At 38.1% G+C, this 18,493-nt stretch overlaps 1 protein-coding gene across 3 annotated transcripts in view; it reads left to right on the forward strand.

Moving 5' to 3' along the window:
- LOC117307387 (protein MON2 homolog) overlaps positions 1-17,017 on the forward strand; it is a 34,588-nt gene extending 17,571 nt beyond the window's left edge. For all 3 annotated transcript variants that reach the window (XM_033792123.1, XM_033792126.1, XM_033792124.1), the window contains 11 exons: positions 39-670; positions 1,404-1,547; positions 3,329-3,355; positions 5,566-5,595; positions 8,016-8,048; positions 8,870-8,998; positions 9,491-9,681; positions 10,246-10,433; positions 11,088-11,298; positions 11,482-11,564; positions 12,844-17,017. In XM_033792123.1, the coding sequence (XP_033648014.1) occupies positions 39-670; positions 1,404-1,547; positions 3,329-3,355; positions 5,566-5,595; positions 8,016-8,048; positions 8,870-8,998; positions 9,491-9,681; positions 10,246-10,433; positions 11,088-11,298; positions 11,482-11,564; positions 12,844-13,004 (1,829 nt within the window). In that variant the 3' untranslated portion in view covers positions 13,005-17,017. The remainder of the gene's footprint in view (positions 1-38; positions 671-1,403; positions 1,548-3,328; positions 3,356-5,565; positions 5,596-8,015; positions 8,049-8,869; positions 8,999-9,490; positions 9,682-10,245; positions 10,434-11,087; positions 11,299-11,481; positions 11,565-12,843) is intronic.
- The last annotated feature ends 1,476 nt before the right edge of the window (positions 17,018-18,493 follow it).

Consider the following 18,493-nt stretch of genomic DNA (forward strand, 5'->3'; position numbering starts at 1 on the left):
TTACAGCATGGTTACAAGTTTAATACTATCCTCCACAGGTGATTTTCCACGTGCCTGGGCGTTACTTCTTGAGCACATTGAAGCCTCGTCACTGAGTCAAAGCAGTGAAGTATCTCTAGCAGCCCTCAAGAGCTTTCAAGAAATCTTACAGATTCAACCAGCTAAGATGCCAAAGTCACTCAAGTCTTCTAATCAGGTTGCTACGGGCTTGGCTAATGACCTCCCCATCCCAGGAGATGAACACATCAAGAGGAACAACCATAAAGACTCTGTCCAAGACCACAAGAAGCAAGTTAATGGCGCCACAGCAACTCCGTCTTCAACAAGCAATAAAGACACGTTTGATGACACAGCGATGTGGGCGATTGCATGGCGTGTATGGCATAGCATAGGTATCACCAGCACAACACCACCAAGCTCTCGCACGGCCAACTCACTCCCAACTCAGCCGTTCTTAACAGCGCTAGTGCAGATATTCCCACCCTTGTTTGATCACATCAAGCCAAGGTTTATCGCAGCTGATCTGCAGAAGTTGTGTACAGTGTTGCAGTGTGCGGTGTCAGTCCCAGTACAGGCTGATGTATCTGTCTTCATTATTCCATCATTGTCTGATTCAGATCTCACTCCACTACAAGAGGCAGTACTACATTGTCTCTATGTTGTTCAACAGGTCAGATATTGTGTTTTGTTGTTTGTTTTCAACAAGCCCTGGTAGATCCCTTTAGTTAACAAGCGAGTTAATTAATCCTTGTACATAGGACCTCTGGCTTAATGTCCCATCCAAAGGACAAACAATTTTAGTAAAATATCTTGCTCAATGACACTAGTGCAGCAACTGGGACCCAACACCACGCTCTGTTGAGCAGAAACACCAGAGCTCAAGTCCAGTGCTCTTTACCTCTCAACCATGACAAGCCATTCAAACCAAATCAATCAAATTCAGGTCAACCACAAGATTCCTCAGCCTACCATGGTTTCATGTCACTTATTTATGAAGCACAACTTTCCACCTGTTTCATGCACACCTAGTCTTCACCTCAGCTTTTACATCCAGAAGTGGACTTTACTGAGTACCAGCGTAGAAAGAGATAGTTTTAGACCAATATGAATCTCATCATCATTATTATTGGGCACCAGAACAACTTAATACATGTAATAATGGCATCAATAATAAAGAATAATATTTTCCCTGATATGTGGTAAGCACTGTACACTTAGTGCTATCCAGAGTCCTACAGAAAGAAAACCCACATACATACTGTGGTAGGATTCGAACCCATGACCCCTGCCAATCTAGGGTAGATGTGTTGCTACTAAGCCATTGGGTGTGCTAGGTGACTAGTTGCCCGATTGAGTCTTGAGTTAATAAAATTGCATGTTTTTCTTCCTGCTAATTCATTCAGGCTATTGGCGGTGCGTCTGAGTCTATGCAGTCCATGTATCCAGCAGTATTTGATCAACTCCTGACCTTTGTTACATACTCATGTCAAGCGCCCTCGTTTGGCCAGATTGAGACCAAGGTTGTCACTAAAGCCTCGTCCAAACAGGTCAGTTATTCTTTATGTGTTAATAATCCCAATAATTCTCTGATTACATGTATAATCTCTTTGAGTCAAGATAAGGTACAGTACTGGAACTGTTTACTGAATAGTGTGCTACTGGGATGCCTACCATCTCTGAGTCAAGATAAGGTACAGTACTGGAACTGTTTACTGAATAGTGTGCTACTGGGATGCCTACCATCTCTGAGTCAAGATATGGTACAGTACTGGAACTGTTTACTGAATAGTGTGCTACTGGGATGCCTACCATCTCTGAGTCAATATAAGGTACAGTACTGGAACTGTTTACTGAATAGTGTGCTACTGGGATGCCTACCATCTCTGAGTCAATATAAGGTACAGTACTGGAACTGTTTACTGAATAGTGTGCTACTGGGATGCCTACCATCTCTGAGTCAATATAAGGTACAGTACTGGAACTGTTTACTGAATAGTGTGCTACTGGGATGCCTACCATCTCTGAGTCAATATATGGTACAGTACTGGAACTGTTTACTGAATAGTGTGCTACTGGGATGCCTACCATCTCTGAGTCAAGATATGGTACAGTACTGGAACTGTTTACTGAATAGTGTGCTACTGGGATGCCTACCATCTCTGAGTCAAGATATGGTACAGTACTGGAACTGTTTACTGAATAGTGTGCTACTGGGATGCCTACCATCTCTGAGTCAAGATATGGTACAGTACTGGAACTGTTTACTGAATAGTGTGCTACTGGGATGCCTACCATCTCTGAGTCAATATATGGTACAGTACTGGAACTGTTTACTGAATAGTGTGCTACTGGGATGCCTACCATCTCTGAGTTAATATATGGTTTAGTAACGCTTGAAGAAACGCTGCAACTGTAGGCCTGGAATTACACACCAGCCACGGAGGCCATGCCCCCCTGGTCTTGGCCTTTCAACAATTTTCCATTGACTTTATGATTATCCTATGGAAGTGTTTTTTGTAAAATAACGGCCTTGCCCTCTCAATGATGAAATTCAAGGCCTGAACTGTTATGCTATGGGACTAATATCTAGCACATCAATGCAAACAAATGTTTGTAAATTGTTAGTGTGGAATTGTGTCTTTAAAACCAGAGTCTCAATTTGTATTATAAGGTACATTCAGTGGATTCTATTATTGTATGTCTCTTCTCTAATCATTTCATTACAAATTAAAAACCTCTTCCTCTTTTTCAATCTCCTGAAATCTTTTCTATAACAAACTTCCACCAAACAACTAAAACATTTTTTTTTTTCAAAACTTCTTTTCTCCGTGTGTGTTTTCTGTCGTCTTTTCTGTAAGTTTTCTTGGTATTTGTTGGTGCCAGAAACATTTGTGTGGTTTGTTGTGGCCAAGTAGAAATGTACCATGGGCCCCATGCAACGTGAATTTGTTAAGAAATGAGTTGTTTAGTCCATTACTGTTAAAAACAAATCATATTTAACAAGGGTGATCCTTCCAGCACAGCTGATCATATAGGACCCTCACATTCAATTTAAAAACGTCAAAGACAAAATACTAACAATGACAAGACTTTGCATACAACAAAAATTGGTTACTCAAACTGGACGGTTACGTACCCTGTCAACCAATCACAAAATTACAAATCTGATTTTGGTTTTTATATAAAATAGTAAAAATGTACACCCAATAAGTCTGAGATTCAAAATATGAATTAAAAGGAATGAGTGTATTAGGAATTTTCTTTCCTAGGAGTAACAAACAATGGTTTTTCTTTTTGTCCCTCATTCCACCTACATGAATCTGTTTAGTTTGATCGAGCAATCTTTGAGTGGAAGGTATCGTACCCATTAAACCATTATACCATCCTGCTGTGTGTCATTCCACCTATAGACTTTCCATTACTCTCAGCTGCTTGCACCCACTGTAGCCTGGTTTCACACATTATGCATGTTTCTTTTTGCCTGCCTCTCGGTAAAATGGAATTGGTTTAACTTTTACTTCCAAACCTAAAGTAAAGACTACCTTGCCAGTGTGATTAGCTGCTTTCATTTGATCGTTGTTTTTGTACTTTTTGCAGTATTATTATAATTTTTGTTTTTATTTAGTAAAGAATTGATTTTCAAAACCCCAGAATCATACTTCAATGAATGTTGCTAGAACCATCACATCTTCTGAGATATTTCTACTTGAATCACTATGATGAAAATGATAACTGTAGGTGTTAACAATTAGGTCAAGCTAGATGCATGGAGCCTCATGTAAGGCTGCAGTACACGTATTAAACTTGTAAACAAGTCAGCTTTCATGCATGTGTGTAGTTTTTAACTACCATCCTATAGCCCCACCCCCCTCCCCATCCCAGGCTTTCCTCAAGGTAGATTTCTTTGTCTGTTGTAAACAGTTGCCTTGGGCTAATAAACATTTGTGCTCGTATAGAAATTGTTACATTTATGTGTATCTTCCAATTATTATGTTTTCTTTTGCAAGAGATGTGTTATTGTTACCCCCCCCCCTTCTCTCACCCTCCTTCAACAAGATACGATTGTTAGCGTGGTTTACATTTTGTTTTGGGCTGTTAGAATCTGTGCTAGTATAGACACAATAATGTGTATCTGCAAATTATTTGATTTCTTTGCAAGAGATGTGATGTTGTGATCATTTATTTGGATGTACATTTGGTGTACTGAAAGCACTGTGGCACTTGTTTATGTTGGAAATTGCTCATTTCTGTTGTTGATAGAGGTTGGGTGACTTGATTTATGTATTTCACTGAACATAGTTGTTACACTAATGGTCGTCACTCTGTTGTGCAGTGTGGAAACCCCAAAGTGAAGACTGTATCCATAAACAGTGTATCCAATAATTCCCATACACTCTGCATGTTCCTGCTATGTTAGGCCTGGCACTTCATGAAGGCAATCACCCTCTTGCACCTCGGCCCAATTTCATAGATCTGCTTTTAAAAGCAGAAAATATTGATTAACAATTTTCTGCTAAGCAAAAATGAGCAGGAAACCACTCACAAATTGTACAAATTTCTGGTAATCATAACTTTGCTACTTACTGTGCTTAAACATGGCTATGAAGTTGGACACTGGTCATTGCCTCTATAGGTGCCCCTGTTAATGTTCTAGTACAAATTTGCATGTCCCTTAAATAGATGCCCTTTATCAATGAGAAACTGCACAGCCCATACATTTAATTTATCATTGATCATTTATTACATGTAGCTTGTAGTTGGTTCAGCAAGTTGTTTGTGTTTTTTGTAGTATTCTGAATGATAAGCATGTTGGTAAATTTGTTAAATATTCCTTTATGATTGATGTGTTTCTGTGTATTCGATGTCAGGTTAGCTCTAAAAAGTATACCTAGGGGCTGGTTTTATCTGTAAGCAGGGTTGATTTCTGCTTGCTGAGCATCCCTATAAGCAGAGTGTCTATTCAATAATCACTGCTTACCGAAAGCAAAGCTAAAGGCTTGCTAACTTGCCATCGGTTCTCATACAATTGAAGACACAATGCAAATCCATTGAAGGGTGATTGTTATGAAATCATTTTTGCTCAGGCACATAGTTCTGTTTTAGTAAGCAACAAAGAAATTTGCTTACCGGAAAACAACTCAGTGAAAATGATATAGGCACATGTGCACAGTTTTTGTATGTTTTGTACATTATATTTCAGATTCCTATGACAACCCTTTCCCCAAAACATTATGATTTTGTTAATTGATTGGTTTGTGTTAGTTTCCATGGATTTGTTTCTCTATCTGATACGATGTGTATTTGAAAAACACAAACAAACAAAAATTCTGCACACTAAGTACAGTGCTTCAAACGTTTTGGTTAAATAATAAAAACCTGAATGGTTGACACCTGATGATTCGCCCTCAAACACCCCCCCCCCCCCCCCCCTAAATTCTCAACGAGAACTACTCTAAACGCCCTCTTATATTAAACCTTGGAAGGGATCACAAAGAAGGAGAACGTTCCTTCTAATTATCAAATCTTTAAATTAACCCATGACAATATCATCACATTACAATGTAGGTACCGATGTTCAGAAAACAGCAAACAACGGTAAAAACCTTTCCAAGTTCATAAGCTTTTGCATAATTATTAAGTTACCAAAATGAAGCTTTGAATTTCTTAAATATTGTGGTTGTGGAGAGTGAAGCTAAAATGGCTCTAATTATAACAAAAAGACAGAAATATTTCCCGGGGCAACTGGGACTTTTACTAATGCTGCATTATGATTGCTTGGGTTTACTAATTGGTTTAATACTAACTATTGGTCTTGCAAACACCAAATTCTCATAAACAAACGTACTGTGGCATCTTGGTAACTGAGGTTGTTTTGCTTGCACTGCGACAGACAATTCCTGCATGGTGAAGTATCAATATGTATTTGGTCTGAGGTAACACCATCTACTAGAGAACTGTCTTGCTATATTCTGCTACCAAACAATCTACTCTGCGGTAGTGGAATATATAGCAAGACAGTTCTCTCAAGAACAAACTTTACCGGGCAAGTACATATATATACACATGGAACCATCACGATTAAGAAGAAAATTTACTGTAAATTAGTGTAACACCAAAATGAGTTAGTTGTCATTTCTCCATAGTAGCATAAAAATTAAATAATTTTGAGTTTTCAGTACATATCTCAGAAAATGCTTAAATTATGAAGAGGGTATGGTTGAATCAAAATCTAATTACTTCAGCTATGACTATTTCCATGACCTGAAGTCACTGACAACATCAAAGAACCGGCTTCACCAGCCATAGCCGCATAGCTCTGCCAGCCATTCATTCCAACGAAACTTAAAGCCATTGGACACTTTCGTTAAACAGTATTATCCAAGGCCCACACTTCGTGTATCACAACTTATATATAAAATAACAAACCTGTGAAAATTTAGGCTCAATCGGTCATCGGAGTCGGGAGAAAATAACGGGAAAATCCACCCTTGTTTCCGCATGTTCGCCGTGTCATGACATGTGTTTTAAATAAATACGTAATTCTCGATAGCGAGAAATGATATTGTTTTAATGTTTTCTCAAAAAGTAAAGCATTTCATGGAATAATATTTAAAGGGAAGTCTTTCACCATTACCTTCTGTAAACCCTGAAAGTTATATGTAAATCTGTGAACTTTTTTTTTCTTTCTGTTCCGAAAGTGTCCAATGGCTTTAAGATGTCAACTTGCTCACATCAACAAAACATGCAATCTTTGCCATCATTTTGGGCTCCAAAAACTAATTTGTTTTTAATATTTCAACTACAACCCTATAGTTTCACAGCACTTAGTGATCAGGCAGAAAAACTTCATTGCACAATTAAGTGAAAATGTCCACGATTTGGTTTGCTTCATGTCATGCTGACACTGTACGTATGCACATGGGGTCATTCACGTTTTAAGCCACAAACATGACATTTTTCATTCACAAACAGTAGCCAGGACTGAATACATGTAGGTTTGAATCAAACACCATCAGTTTTGCTCATTTCATTTTTTCACAGGAAAAATAGACTTTCAAACAAATCCTTTGAAAGTACAATAAACCACAAGGGGAAATGACTGGGTGACTTTTATAACTTTTGGATTGAACAAAGACAAATTGACCAGATTGGGACTTGAACCGGCAACCTCCAGATTAACATGCCAAACTGTGTGACTAAGCAAGTCATTGTATCAGACACTGCTCAAAATGATACGGCTTATTGGCCCCAGTTGGTTGTACACAAAGCCTGGGTGATGGAATTGCATTGTACTTATTTGAATGCTGGTATGGTTCTTGCAGTGTCTTTCTTTGTACACAAAGCCTGGGTGATGGAATTGCATTGTACTTATTTGAATGCTGGTATGGTTCTTGCAGGTCTTTCTTTGTACACAAAGCCTGGGTGATAGAATTGCATTGTACTTATTTGAATGCTGGTATGGTTCTTGCAGTGTCTTTCTTTATAACTTGGTTTAAGTTTCCCTCTAATTTAAGCTTATGGGGAGAGCTGCTTGGTTTGAACTGTTATTTTTGATCAACTAATGCACCTGAGATCATCTTCCATAACAACGATGCCATAAATGCAATTTGTTCAATTGTTTAAAGGCAGTGTCATAGATTGGTAACTTCTCAAAAAATTAACTATGGTGGAAATTTACTTGATAGTATCAACTATTTTGAGAAAGTAGTCCCATGGAACTAATATGGTTTGGATATTTGTTGACTCAAAACATAGTTTCTGTGGGTTGGCGTCTGTTCGCAAATGATGCAGCCAGAGATGCGGTTGGTACCCGCTGCTCTTAAAACATGGATGGATTTTATACATGCTTGCAAAAGTAGAGTGACAGTTTGTTCTGTTTTCTGAAGTAGACACTGTATTCAGTAATAGTTGACATAAACCAATCTATAACTCTACCTTTATAGGAATCTATAAAAAATTATTATCTAACAATAGAATGTGTCTACTTTTCTTTTGTCCGCCTTGCTTCTGTACAGGAGAAATGGGATAATTATAGAGGCAATACCCAGGTATGTCAGAATAAACATCAGAGAAAAAGAACAAAATAGAGTTTCTAGTATGTGGAGAATCAATGTAGGAAACTTATGTTTCTCAGTGCAAGATACTGAGCTTTGTAAGTCTCTCTTGTGACAGCCTGAAGCCATCATATGTTTACTTGCATCTATTAACTGCAAATTGGCAAGCAAAATGTGATGTTTGTGTAGTTCAGAAACCAGTATGATGGTCTAAACTCAGTTTGTTTTATTTGTTTGACATTTAACACAACTTCATTATTACTTGTTTTTACAACATTGTTGTGGTCATTGAACTACACTGGTTGGTGTACTATACACTTCTTTCCACATAACTTCTTAACGTTACTTTATATTCTCACAAAATTACTTTGTTGTCTTTCCCTTCTTAAAATATTGTTATCATTCTTTTGCTATTTAACTTGTCCTTTTTCCTATTCTCTTATCAACCTGTATCACTCATCAGTTACTACTTGACTACCTGTATGTGTACAATGTGCCCACTTGAGAGAATTCAAAGTTTCTCAAGAACATGAATTCAGCAAAACAGATTGTGAAAACAAAGTTTTAACCACAAAATTTCCTAAGCGTCTTATTTTATTTCAATAATTTGCTGTCTAGATGAGAAGTTTCAAAGTTGTCAACCTCCTTCCAAGAAGGCCCCCGAACCCCAGCCGCTTAAAAAAATTTGCAAATCTGCTGTGTATGTTTATAATTATTTTTGTTCATAACAGGCATTGAGATTCATTACAGTAATGTCATGCAGTTATTAGGATGATTATTATTATTTAACTCTCTAGTGTTTTTTTTGTATTTAGTCTGATTGGGTCTCCATGAACTACGTACCATTTGCTGAGAAGGCCTTAGAGATGACGACTGCTTTGTATAAGACCACAGCCAGTCATCCCCAAGTAGTTAGACTTCATGTTCTTCAGAACATACTCAAGGTACGGACTCAATATAGACCCTATACACAACACGCAGCACACATTACACGCGCGTCTCCTGTCAGCCATTTTGGGTGTCAAAAATGCACTCAAAAGGATGGTACACGTGTTTACACACCTACACACCTCCTGGGAGTCCATTCCTTTTGTGCATGTTTTGACACCCAAAACGTCACACAGAAGACGTGTATGTGCGCTGCATGTTGTGCATGTAGTAGGGTATATATAATAGGCTACATCATCACAATAATCTTGGTTGCGCTAATTTGGGAGTCTATGTTCCAGTGTCTGCCTGTTTTAATAATCTTCCAGCCGAGGGAACTCGGCAAACGTCCTAACGATTGAACTCTGACAATAAGTGCCTTGCTTCATGCCAAGATTGGATGGTTTGGAGATCACCAAATCCATCAAACTCGAACACCACCATGACACATGGATTGTGTGGACGATTCAGAGCGATCAGTGTTAATACAATTGTGATTCACACTATAGGTTCTCCAACTACCACTTGGCCTGAAATATGCTTGCCCCTCCCCCACTACATGGAAGCTAGCCATCAGCTCACTCCTTGAGATCCTACCAGTGGGCCTACCAGTCGCTAGGCAACCATCAACAGCGAGTCACTTTACAGATATGTGGCTTGATCTCGCAGCTGCGTTTGAGTTATTCCTCTTCTCTGATCAGTGAGTATTCAGTTCAAGCATTCGATGAGTTTTGTTTGTTTGTTTGTTTGTTTGTTTGTTTTTTGTTAAGGTAATCTTTCCAACAAGGGAACTCTGCAAACTCCCACAAGGGGATATAAACACCAAGTTAGCAAAAGCAAGTCTCTCTCTCATGCAAAAGTTTGTTTATGATTTGGAGTTGAAAAAAGAAAAATTTATCAGAGTGGGACTCGAACCGTATACTCAGAACTTCTTCTGTGAAAAAAAATCACAGGCTTTACTCGGGTAGGATTTGAACCCAGGACCTTTGCAATTCTAGAGCAGTCTCTTACTGACTAGGCACAATGACATGGATTGGTAAGACACTGCTCTAGAATTGCAAAGGTCGTGGGTTTGAATCCAACCGGAGTAAATGCCTGTAATTTTTTTCACAGAGCTCAGGAGAGTACCAATTATACAGTGCTAACACACACATATCAGTGTATATGGATACAAAAACAACTATTCTTTATCGTTAATGCCAATTGCCATATATTAAATATTAAAAAAAAGAGATTTAAATCTTGTGATTGTTTTGTCCCTCAGTCCGGCCCCAACATCAACATCTGTTGAAGAGCAACAGCGTGTAGAAGCCATTGATGTACAGGTTGTACAAATGGTGCGTCAGACTATATTGCCCCACTCCACAAATACACCCGAGCTGTTTACTGCTAGGATAATGACTCTATTGAACAGGGGATCAATTCATTCAGCTAACACCGCCAGCTTCCTAGGTAGGTCTATCGCATTCATATATACTATTTATGTCAATTTATTTATTTAGTTTTGCCATAGGATTCAAAGCACTGTGAGTTATGATAGGTATGCTGTGTTTGAATCATGAGGTACTTTTTCTAATGAAATTTGCAGCCAATCATCATACCAGAATGGGCAAACTTTCTCTCTTAATCATTAGTGTACTGGGTTCGTTAAAATATGCATTACACAACACACAGAATCAACGGCTATAGTCATGTTCAACGGACAACACAACAATGGATAAGGGTCTCGTTTAAGGACACAGGTGTCAAGACTGGGACCCGAACCCACACTCTGCTGATCAGAACATTGGAACTTGAGTCTGGTGCGCTAGACCACTCGGGGACCACACCACACCAATATGCTTAACGTACTGTGTTTATAATAGTACAACAAAGAGCAGAGGACAGTAATTGTTGTAAAACAATGAATTGTGAATGTAATTTATTTCCCTGATGTTCTTGCTATAATTATGTAATTTACACACAAGTTGAGATCTCAGACTTTGTCAACATTCAAAGTGGCAACACTTGGCTTCAGGGGGTCCAGATCATTGTTATTAGGCAAGAGTCTTCCTGGGTTTCCACTTTAACACTAAACGCTAACATCTGTATCTTTCCAATTATTAGATGTTGACAACCGTCAATTGAGAGAAGAGTTTGCCAAGTCCTGTTTTGAGACGTTGCTACAGTTCTCGTTCATTGCGCATGACTTGAGTAAGATGACAGATGAGGGCGGTCTAACTAAGATGGCTTTGTCTGCGTTGCTACAACGTTGCCAAGAGGTATTACAGAAGTACGTAGAGGATGAACGACTCAGTGGAAAGTGCCCTCTTCCCAGGTGAGTTATCTGGGTCTTACTTCCAATCAACACATAGCGCTCAAACCCTCAGGTTCAGACGGTGTGAGTCAGCTTTACCTGAGGTGCAATTTAACGTCATACCCCAGGACCTAAAACACACTGTGACCATGTATACATTTGGTAGCCAATTTATGATATATTTTCTGTGGCCTTTGTTTTTAGATCTAGGATGGCCGAGATGTCGTTTGTTCTTCAAGCTATAACTACTTTGATACATTCCCTAAAGAAAGCTAATAGTGGCAATGGTAAGAGTTATCATTTCTCTTAAGGATAAGTCTACTTGGTTCTTTTACACTACACAACACACAGGACGTACTTCCTTTACATCCCATTCAAAAGACACAGCAATTATAGAGCCTTGCTCGCGGACACTCGAGTGCCATGACCGGGATGTGAACCCACTTTCTGACAACTTCAGAACTTGAGTCTGGTGCACTCGGCCAGGACAATCTTGTAAAACTAATGAGCCCTGATCATATTCATTTTTAAGAGTACAAGTTTGCTTAGCATGGACAATGTTCTCCAGCACAAACTGGACACCAGCCAAAACGCTATTAATGTTGTCTGTTTTCTATGATTGCAATTCACTGCAAATTATCGCACAAGACATAAACCTGCCTCATTGATAAGTGGCAGGTACTGATGGTGACTGAAAATACAAATTGTTTGTTGATTTATGATATTTATTTCATCACACCAGTTGCCAGTGCAAGGGTCAAACAGTATAGTGATTAGGAAATGAGAAGAAATGTTAAGTTTTAGATGTGGGAGGATCACTCTTATTGGGGGAAACCCATGCATGTAGGGAATCAAACTTTACACACGTGCAAGACTCCAGTCTGAAATGGGATTTGAATCGGGGTCCACAGAGGTGAAAGGCCGGGAACAAAACCACTCAGTCAACCTGACCAGTTGTTGACCAGTGAACAAAACCACTCAGTCAACCTGACCAGTTGTTGACCAGTGAACAAAACCACTCAGTCAACCTGACCAGTTGTTGACCAGTGAACAAAACCACTCAGTCAACCTGACCAGTTGTTGACCAGTGAACAAAACCACTCAGTCAACCTGACCAGTTGTTGACCAGTGAACAAAACCACTCAGTCAACCTGACCAGTTGTTGACCAGTGAAACCAATCACTCTCAGAAAAGCAAACTTCATTCACCAATGGAGAAAAGACAAAAGAAAAGCAAACTTCATCACTTTACTAGACAAAACCCAATGGCGAAAAGACAAAGGAAAAGCAAACTTCATCACTTTACTAGACAAAATCCAATGGAGAAAAGACAACGGAAGAATTATGTGAGGGAAAACCCAGGGAATGATTCCATGCAAAAACCCACACAGTCAGGTAGGGACTGAAAACCCAATCCTTGTAGTGCCCTTGGCATGATTCTAACCGGGTCCTAGCTGTGGAAGGTGAGGAAAGATACCACTTTGCCAATCCAACCACCCTCTGAATCAAGACCTCAATCACTGTCACCCTCATCACATTTTAATTTGAATCTACCCTCTTTTGACAGTGGACCATGCTACCTGGAGCCAAGTCATTGACCTGTACCCATACCTGGTGGACTGTACCACTTGCACCTCCTCACAGGTGTGTAATGCACTCAAGGAAGCGTTGAGTCAGTACCAAGACCTACTAGTTGCCCCCGTCACCAGACTCCTTAACGGAACGTGAGGTTTGGTTTAGTTTTTCTATAAAGTTGTGCAAGGCATATATATTTCTATTGTATAATATTAATATCAAAGTTTAAGTGGAATTTTATTTGGATTAATTGGTTTCTATAATAATGAAGTTAATATTGATTGATGGATGTTTCTTATAATCAATTCTGTACTAAGTTTTGTCGTGTACCGATAAAAAGTGAGTGGCAGTTGTTTTGATCCAGTTCACCTGGTATCCTCTCCTAATCCCAAATTGGGTATGCAGAGTTTATGTTTACCAGTTAATAAATTATTCAGTTGATGCAACAACTTGAGGTGGCCGAAGCCACAATCACTTTGGTAACTGTCCATGTGAAACGTTGGTAAAATTATAGAATACACATTAGCCTTTTATTGCGGAAGAGGTTATTTCCAATTTTAACTTCAGAAGAAAAGTCAACTGCCTAACCTATCCTCCAAGTAACTCAATTATTATTAATATTTGAATTCCTAAGAACAAGTCATGCTTGGGTTGATCAAGAGAACATGTTTTAGAGACTTGATTTAATCCATTTGTAACCCGCTGATAATTTATGCCATTGTAAGTTTACAATGTTAGAGGATAAACAAAGTTACCGGTACGACTCAAAAAACAGCTGGTGTGAGCGCTGCATGAAGTGAAAGTCAATTGAAATCTATAATTTGATGGACAAAGCCCCTATAGCCTAAAGTATATAACATCAACCCAAGTTAAAGTTGCATTTTGTAAATTCCATTTTGTATTCCTCTGTTAATTTATGCCACAGTTTAAATGACCTTAGTTATAAAGTTCATCTTAAATGTATTTTCTGATAGACCGAGCCCCCTATACCATAAAATGTATTACTTTAACCCATAATCATGCCTGATTTGAGGTAAATAACCATAGATCTCTCATTGCATTTCAACAAGGGTGTAAATTTGCAATCCTGTGATAAAGGATTACCCCCTCTTGTGACAATTTGTGGCCAATTCAGAATCTGTAATTATCTCTAAGTAAAATACTCCAAGTTGGAGGCGCTTGTTTTGAAACTCAAGAGGAATTCACTTGCCATTTTTTAAATGTTTTTTTTGTTTGTTTGTTCTTCAAGTAAACAATCCCCAATCTCAGAGTACATGTATATGGTCTGTGTTGTGAAACTCAATGTGTGGTGACCTGTGTAGGTACCCACACGATAATCTTATCAAAATAGCGACACTTTACTTTTCATCAATTGTTTGAGCAATTCAAAAGTTGACGAATGTGTAACCAACAACAACAAATGTTGTTTTGTATTACTTGGAAGTAGGCCCTTACAGAAGACTAGCAAGAGGCTGGTTGAATTAATGATAAAACCCTGAAACTCAAAATGGTCCACTTTGTGAAAAATTTATACGTTTTAATAATTGTTACAAGAAGTTCAAATGTTGTAATAGTTTACAAACATCAAGTCCAAGTCCAGATGACCGAGTCTAATTTTTGGTCATTGCCGATCTTGAGTCAAGTCGGAGCCTGTGACCGAATTATCAAAAATGCTTTTGTCTGCATACAGTAAGTATTCCAGACCTTTGCTGTTGTTTGAGTAATGCGTTATTAATATATGTTTGTTTTGTATGAGGAATTCAAAAGCATGTGCCATATATACAGCCTCAGTTTATGAAATTTTATACCTTGCTTTGAAACCTCTTATTTAACTAAACATTATAACTATTTTGTACTTGCAGTTTGCTGAAACTGTTGTTGCTTTTTGCAAGTAAAAACCACAAACACTTCCTGGTGACATGTTTTTTAGGAAGTTACTAACATTTTATTTACAAAGGCGCACATTTGTGCTAACCTCATTACGCAAACTATAATTTGCTTATTTTGGTGTTTTGCTGTGACTGTTTATTTTCAAGATCACCACTGACCAACATTTCCTGGAAACTATTTATTTAAAAACTAGGTAATAGCCTTGCCAGACTGGATTCAATATTGTGATTTAATTGATTTTCATTAAATAGAGTTGGTGTAAAATCTCATATTAGAGCCAGCATAGACCGAGTTCAAATTCAACTTCATTCCACATCTCAAAGTTCACTTTTTAAGAACCATAAGGAAGACAATTTCCTTCAATGGATGCTTCAACACTAATCGACCAATAAAGACAACAGTATCGCATAAAGACTTCTAAGGTCATTGGTGCAGTTGTGGATTTTACAAGATTGGTTTTGCGTATTTGGAGTTCCTGGGGTGGATTTCAGAAAGAGTTTAGACTTGTCTTATCTTGAGGAGTAACTTTAGGAGTAGCCTTGCCTCTAGTTGTTAATAACTCCTTACGAGTCCTAGAACTTGACCTAAGTTAGGACCATCTTTGTGAAATCAACCCCTGGTCTGGATCATGACTGGTCTCCAAAGTGTTTTTATATTGCGGATATGAAATTACAATTAACGAGCTTATACCACTGAGCTAATGATTTGTGATTTGATGCTGAGTTTGGCAGGGCATACCCACTGTCTGTGTGCTCAGCAGCTGTGTGAAATCTGTCACAATGTACAATGAGTCAGTGAAAAACAGTAGAGCGGACAGTCACTGTGCAAAGTAATGGACCTGCCACTAGTGGCGGAACCAATTATATTATACTGCACTTGAAGCATCCTACAGTAAATTACATTAGGAAAGAATAGGCAGTACCTGAGAGGAAACCGATAATAATCCATTATTGGTGGGCGGTTGTGCTGTGTTTGGTATTTATCTCGAAATGCACAATATACGGATGTGTATTCCTTGTATTGCAACTCCAGCCCAATTGTATAGAACTGCATAAGCAAAAAACGGTTTGCTGCAAAGTGAACATGAGCAGGATACCATCACAGGCTCCCTGCACTATAACCAATTGGGCTCAGCCCTGTTAGCAATTGGGCACAAGCCCTGTTGGAAATTGGGCTCCCTGCACTATATCAATTGGGCACAAGCCCTGTTGGAAATTGGGCTCCCTGCACTGTAATCAATTGGGCTCAGCCCTGTTAGCAATTGGGCTCCCTGCACTATAATCAATTGGGCACAAGCCCCGTTGGAAATTGGGCTCCCTGCACTATAATCAATTGGGCCCTGCCTGATAATCAATTGGGCTCGTATTCTTCCTGTAGGGCCTACCTATCAGTTTCTTTCCGCTAATTAGATACAATCCTATCTAAACACGCTGGTTAGGATTTTGGTTAATTTCCTTTTACAAGAGCTATCCATCCATCAAAAATGTCAAGTAGTTTTATTTAGTTCAAGCTACAGTCATATTTACATGTAAGGTGTCATTTTTAGAACCATTTCCAGCTTTGATACTCAAAGGTAGTATATGCTTTAGCAATTCTATTTGAAAAGTAATTTTTGATTACTGTTTTATTTCTAAGTGGTTATCTAAATATTTGTTTTGCATTGGGCAGATGTTTACGTCATACCTTTATTTTGTTAAGCAACAGGCTTTAATATAATCAGTTATTAATATATACATTGTAAATGTGCTATCCATTTTGCCTGCATTAAATTTCATTTCACAGTCATGAATAATATTTACTACAAGTTTGACATCAAACATATTCCCCCAAAAATGGAATACTTGATATCAACCACAAATAACTTTAATCAAACATTAAACTTATTAGCAATATTTACAAGTGTGGAACTGTATTGACCTCCAAATTGCAAACAAAAGACCTTAAATAACTACTCGTAGACTTGTAAAGGCCTTTACAAATTTGTTTCAAATAAGTTCTTAATAGGTTTTTATAATTACATTGGTGTTTGTGTCACTCCTTTTCTTTAAGAAAGATTTACTGGAAACTTTTTTAATTTGAATTTAATGTGGTGGGGAAAATATTAAAATATTAAAATTTATTATTATTTTAATGAAACATTGTGAGTAATAAATTAATTCCTTTGTTGAAGGTTGGTAAGTGCATGTAATGTTGGTGGTGAGACGTTAAAGGCAGTGGACACTATTGGTAATTGTCAAAGAATAGCCTTCACGGTTGGTGTATCTCAACAGATGCATAAAATAACAAACCTGTGAAAATTTGAGCTCAATCGGTCATCGAAAATAACCAAAAAAAAAAAACACCCTTGTCACACGAAGTTGTGTGCGTTTAGATGGTTGATTTCGAGACCTCAAGTTCTAAATCTGAGGTCTCGAAATCAAATTCGTGGAAAATTACTTCTTTCTCGAAAACTATGGCACTTCAGAGGGAGCTGTTTCTCTCAATGTTTGATACTATCAACCTCTCCCCATTACTCGTAATCAAGAAAGGTTTAATGATGATAATTGTTTTGAGTAAAAATTACCAATAGTGTCCACTGCCTTTAAGTCTAGTGTACAGATTAGAAATGTATATTAACAAAAAATAGTTAAGAAATAAATTATTTACAGAGTTTATCATGGGTTATTCTCTTTTATTTCATTGTCCATGCAAAATATTTGTTTTGATGGTAATCCAAGCACAACACCTCACAACTACCTGGTCCCAATTTCATCTGTAAGCATACAAACTTACAAAATATTGCTTAACAGAAACTGATTACCTGCTGTCAAGATTCCCTAAAGTGAACATTGTTGCAACTGGTGTCCCACTCATTATTTGCTTAGAAAAGACATTTGCTCAGCAGTATTTTCTGCAAGTATTGTAATATTGAGTGTTGTGGTAGGGCGGACAAGTGAATTGAACTTGGGTTTTGGTGTTGATCAGTGGGTTCGATTCATGGTATTTGTGTTTTTATGTTTGTTTGTTTGTTTGTTGGGGTGTTTATTTGTTTGTTGTGTAGGCGATCTTCCTGTCTAGGGAACTCAGCAAACTCCCATAAGGGGAACAGCCAATCTCTCTCATACAAACATTGGTTAACGTCTATCATTATGAATTGCACAAATCGTTGTTATTGAGAAGAGGCTTTATTATAATTGCTTTGATAAGCTGTAGGCCCCATAAATGCATTTAAGTAAACCCAGTCCATTTATCATCAAGGGAGGTGTCTACCCCAGTCTAGGCTGTTTGCAGATAGCACCACATCACGTTACAAATCCGTTACAAGGTGCTATTTATAAATGGGTATCATCATTCAAACAGCTCTGCGCACCTGTTGAATTAAAACCGACTGCTTTGGCACACACATTGGGTATTCTGAAGTGTAATTAAGAACTGCAAATTATTATTCACCATTAAAATGGACGATCATATTGCGATTGCCTAATGGCATACATCATTATTCCACCTAACCAGTTGAAAGAACTGTCATTTAAAAAATAAAGGTCTCTCCATGACTAAGACATTTTCAATTTACGGAAACTTTTAACGCACAATACGAAGCTCGCAAAGCCTTTTTCCTGCCATGGGTGCATAACATAGCACATGGTCACTACACAAGCTAAGTCTGCAATGTTTATCAAGCGCTGTGCAATGGTTTATAATTATCAAAACTTATAAGAGTTGACTGATGCAAAAGCTTACCAAATGGTCAGAAATATTGACCGTCTGGCACC

Source organism: Asterias rubens, chromosome 2, assembly GCF_902459465.1.
Source record: "Asterias rubens chromosome 2, eAstRub1.3, whole genome shotgun sequence".
In the NCBI taxonomy this organism is placed as follows: Eukaryota; Metazoa; Echinodermata; class Asteroidea; order Forcipulatida; family Asteriidae; genus Asterias; species Asterias rubens.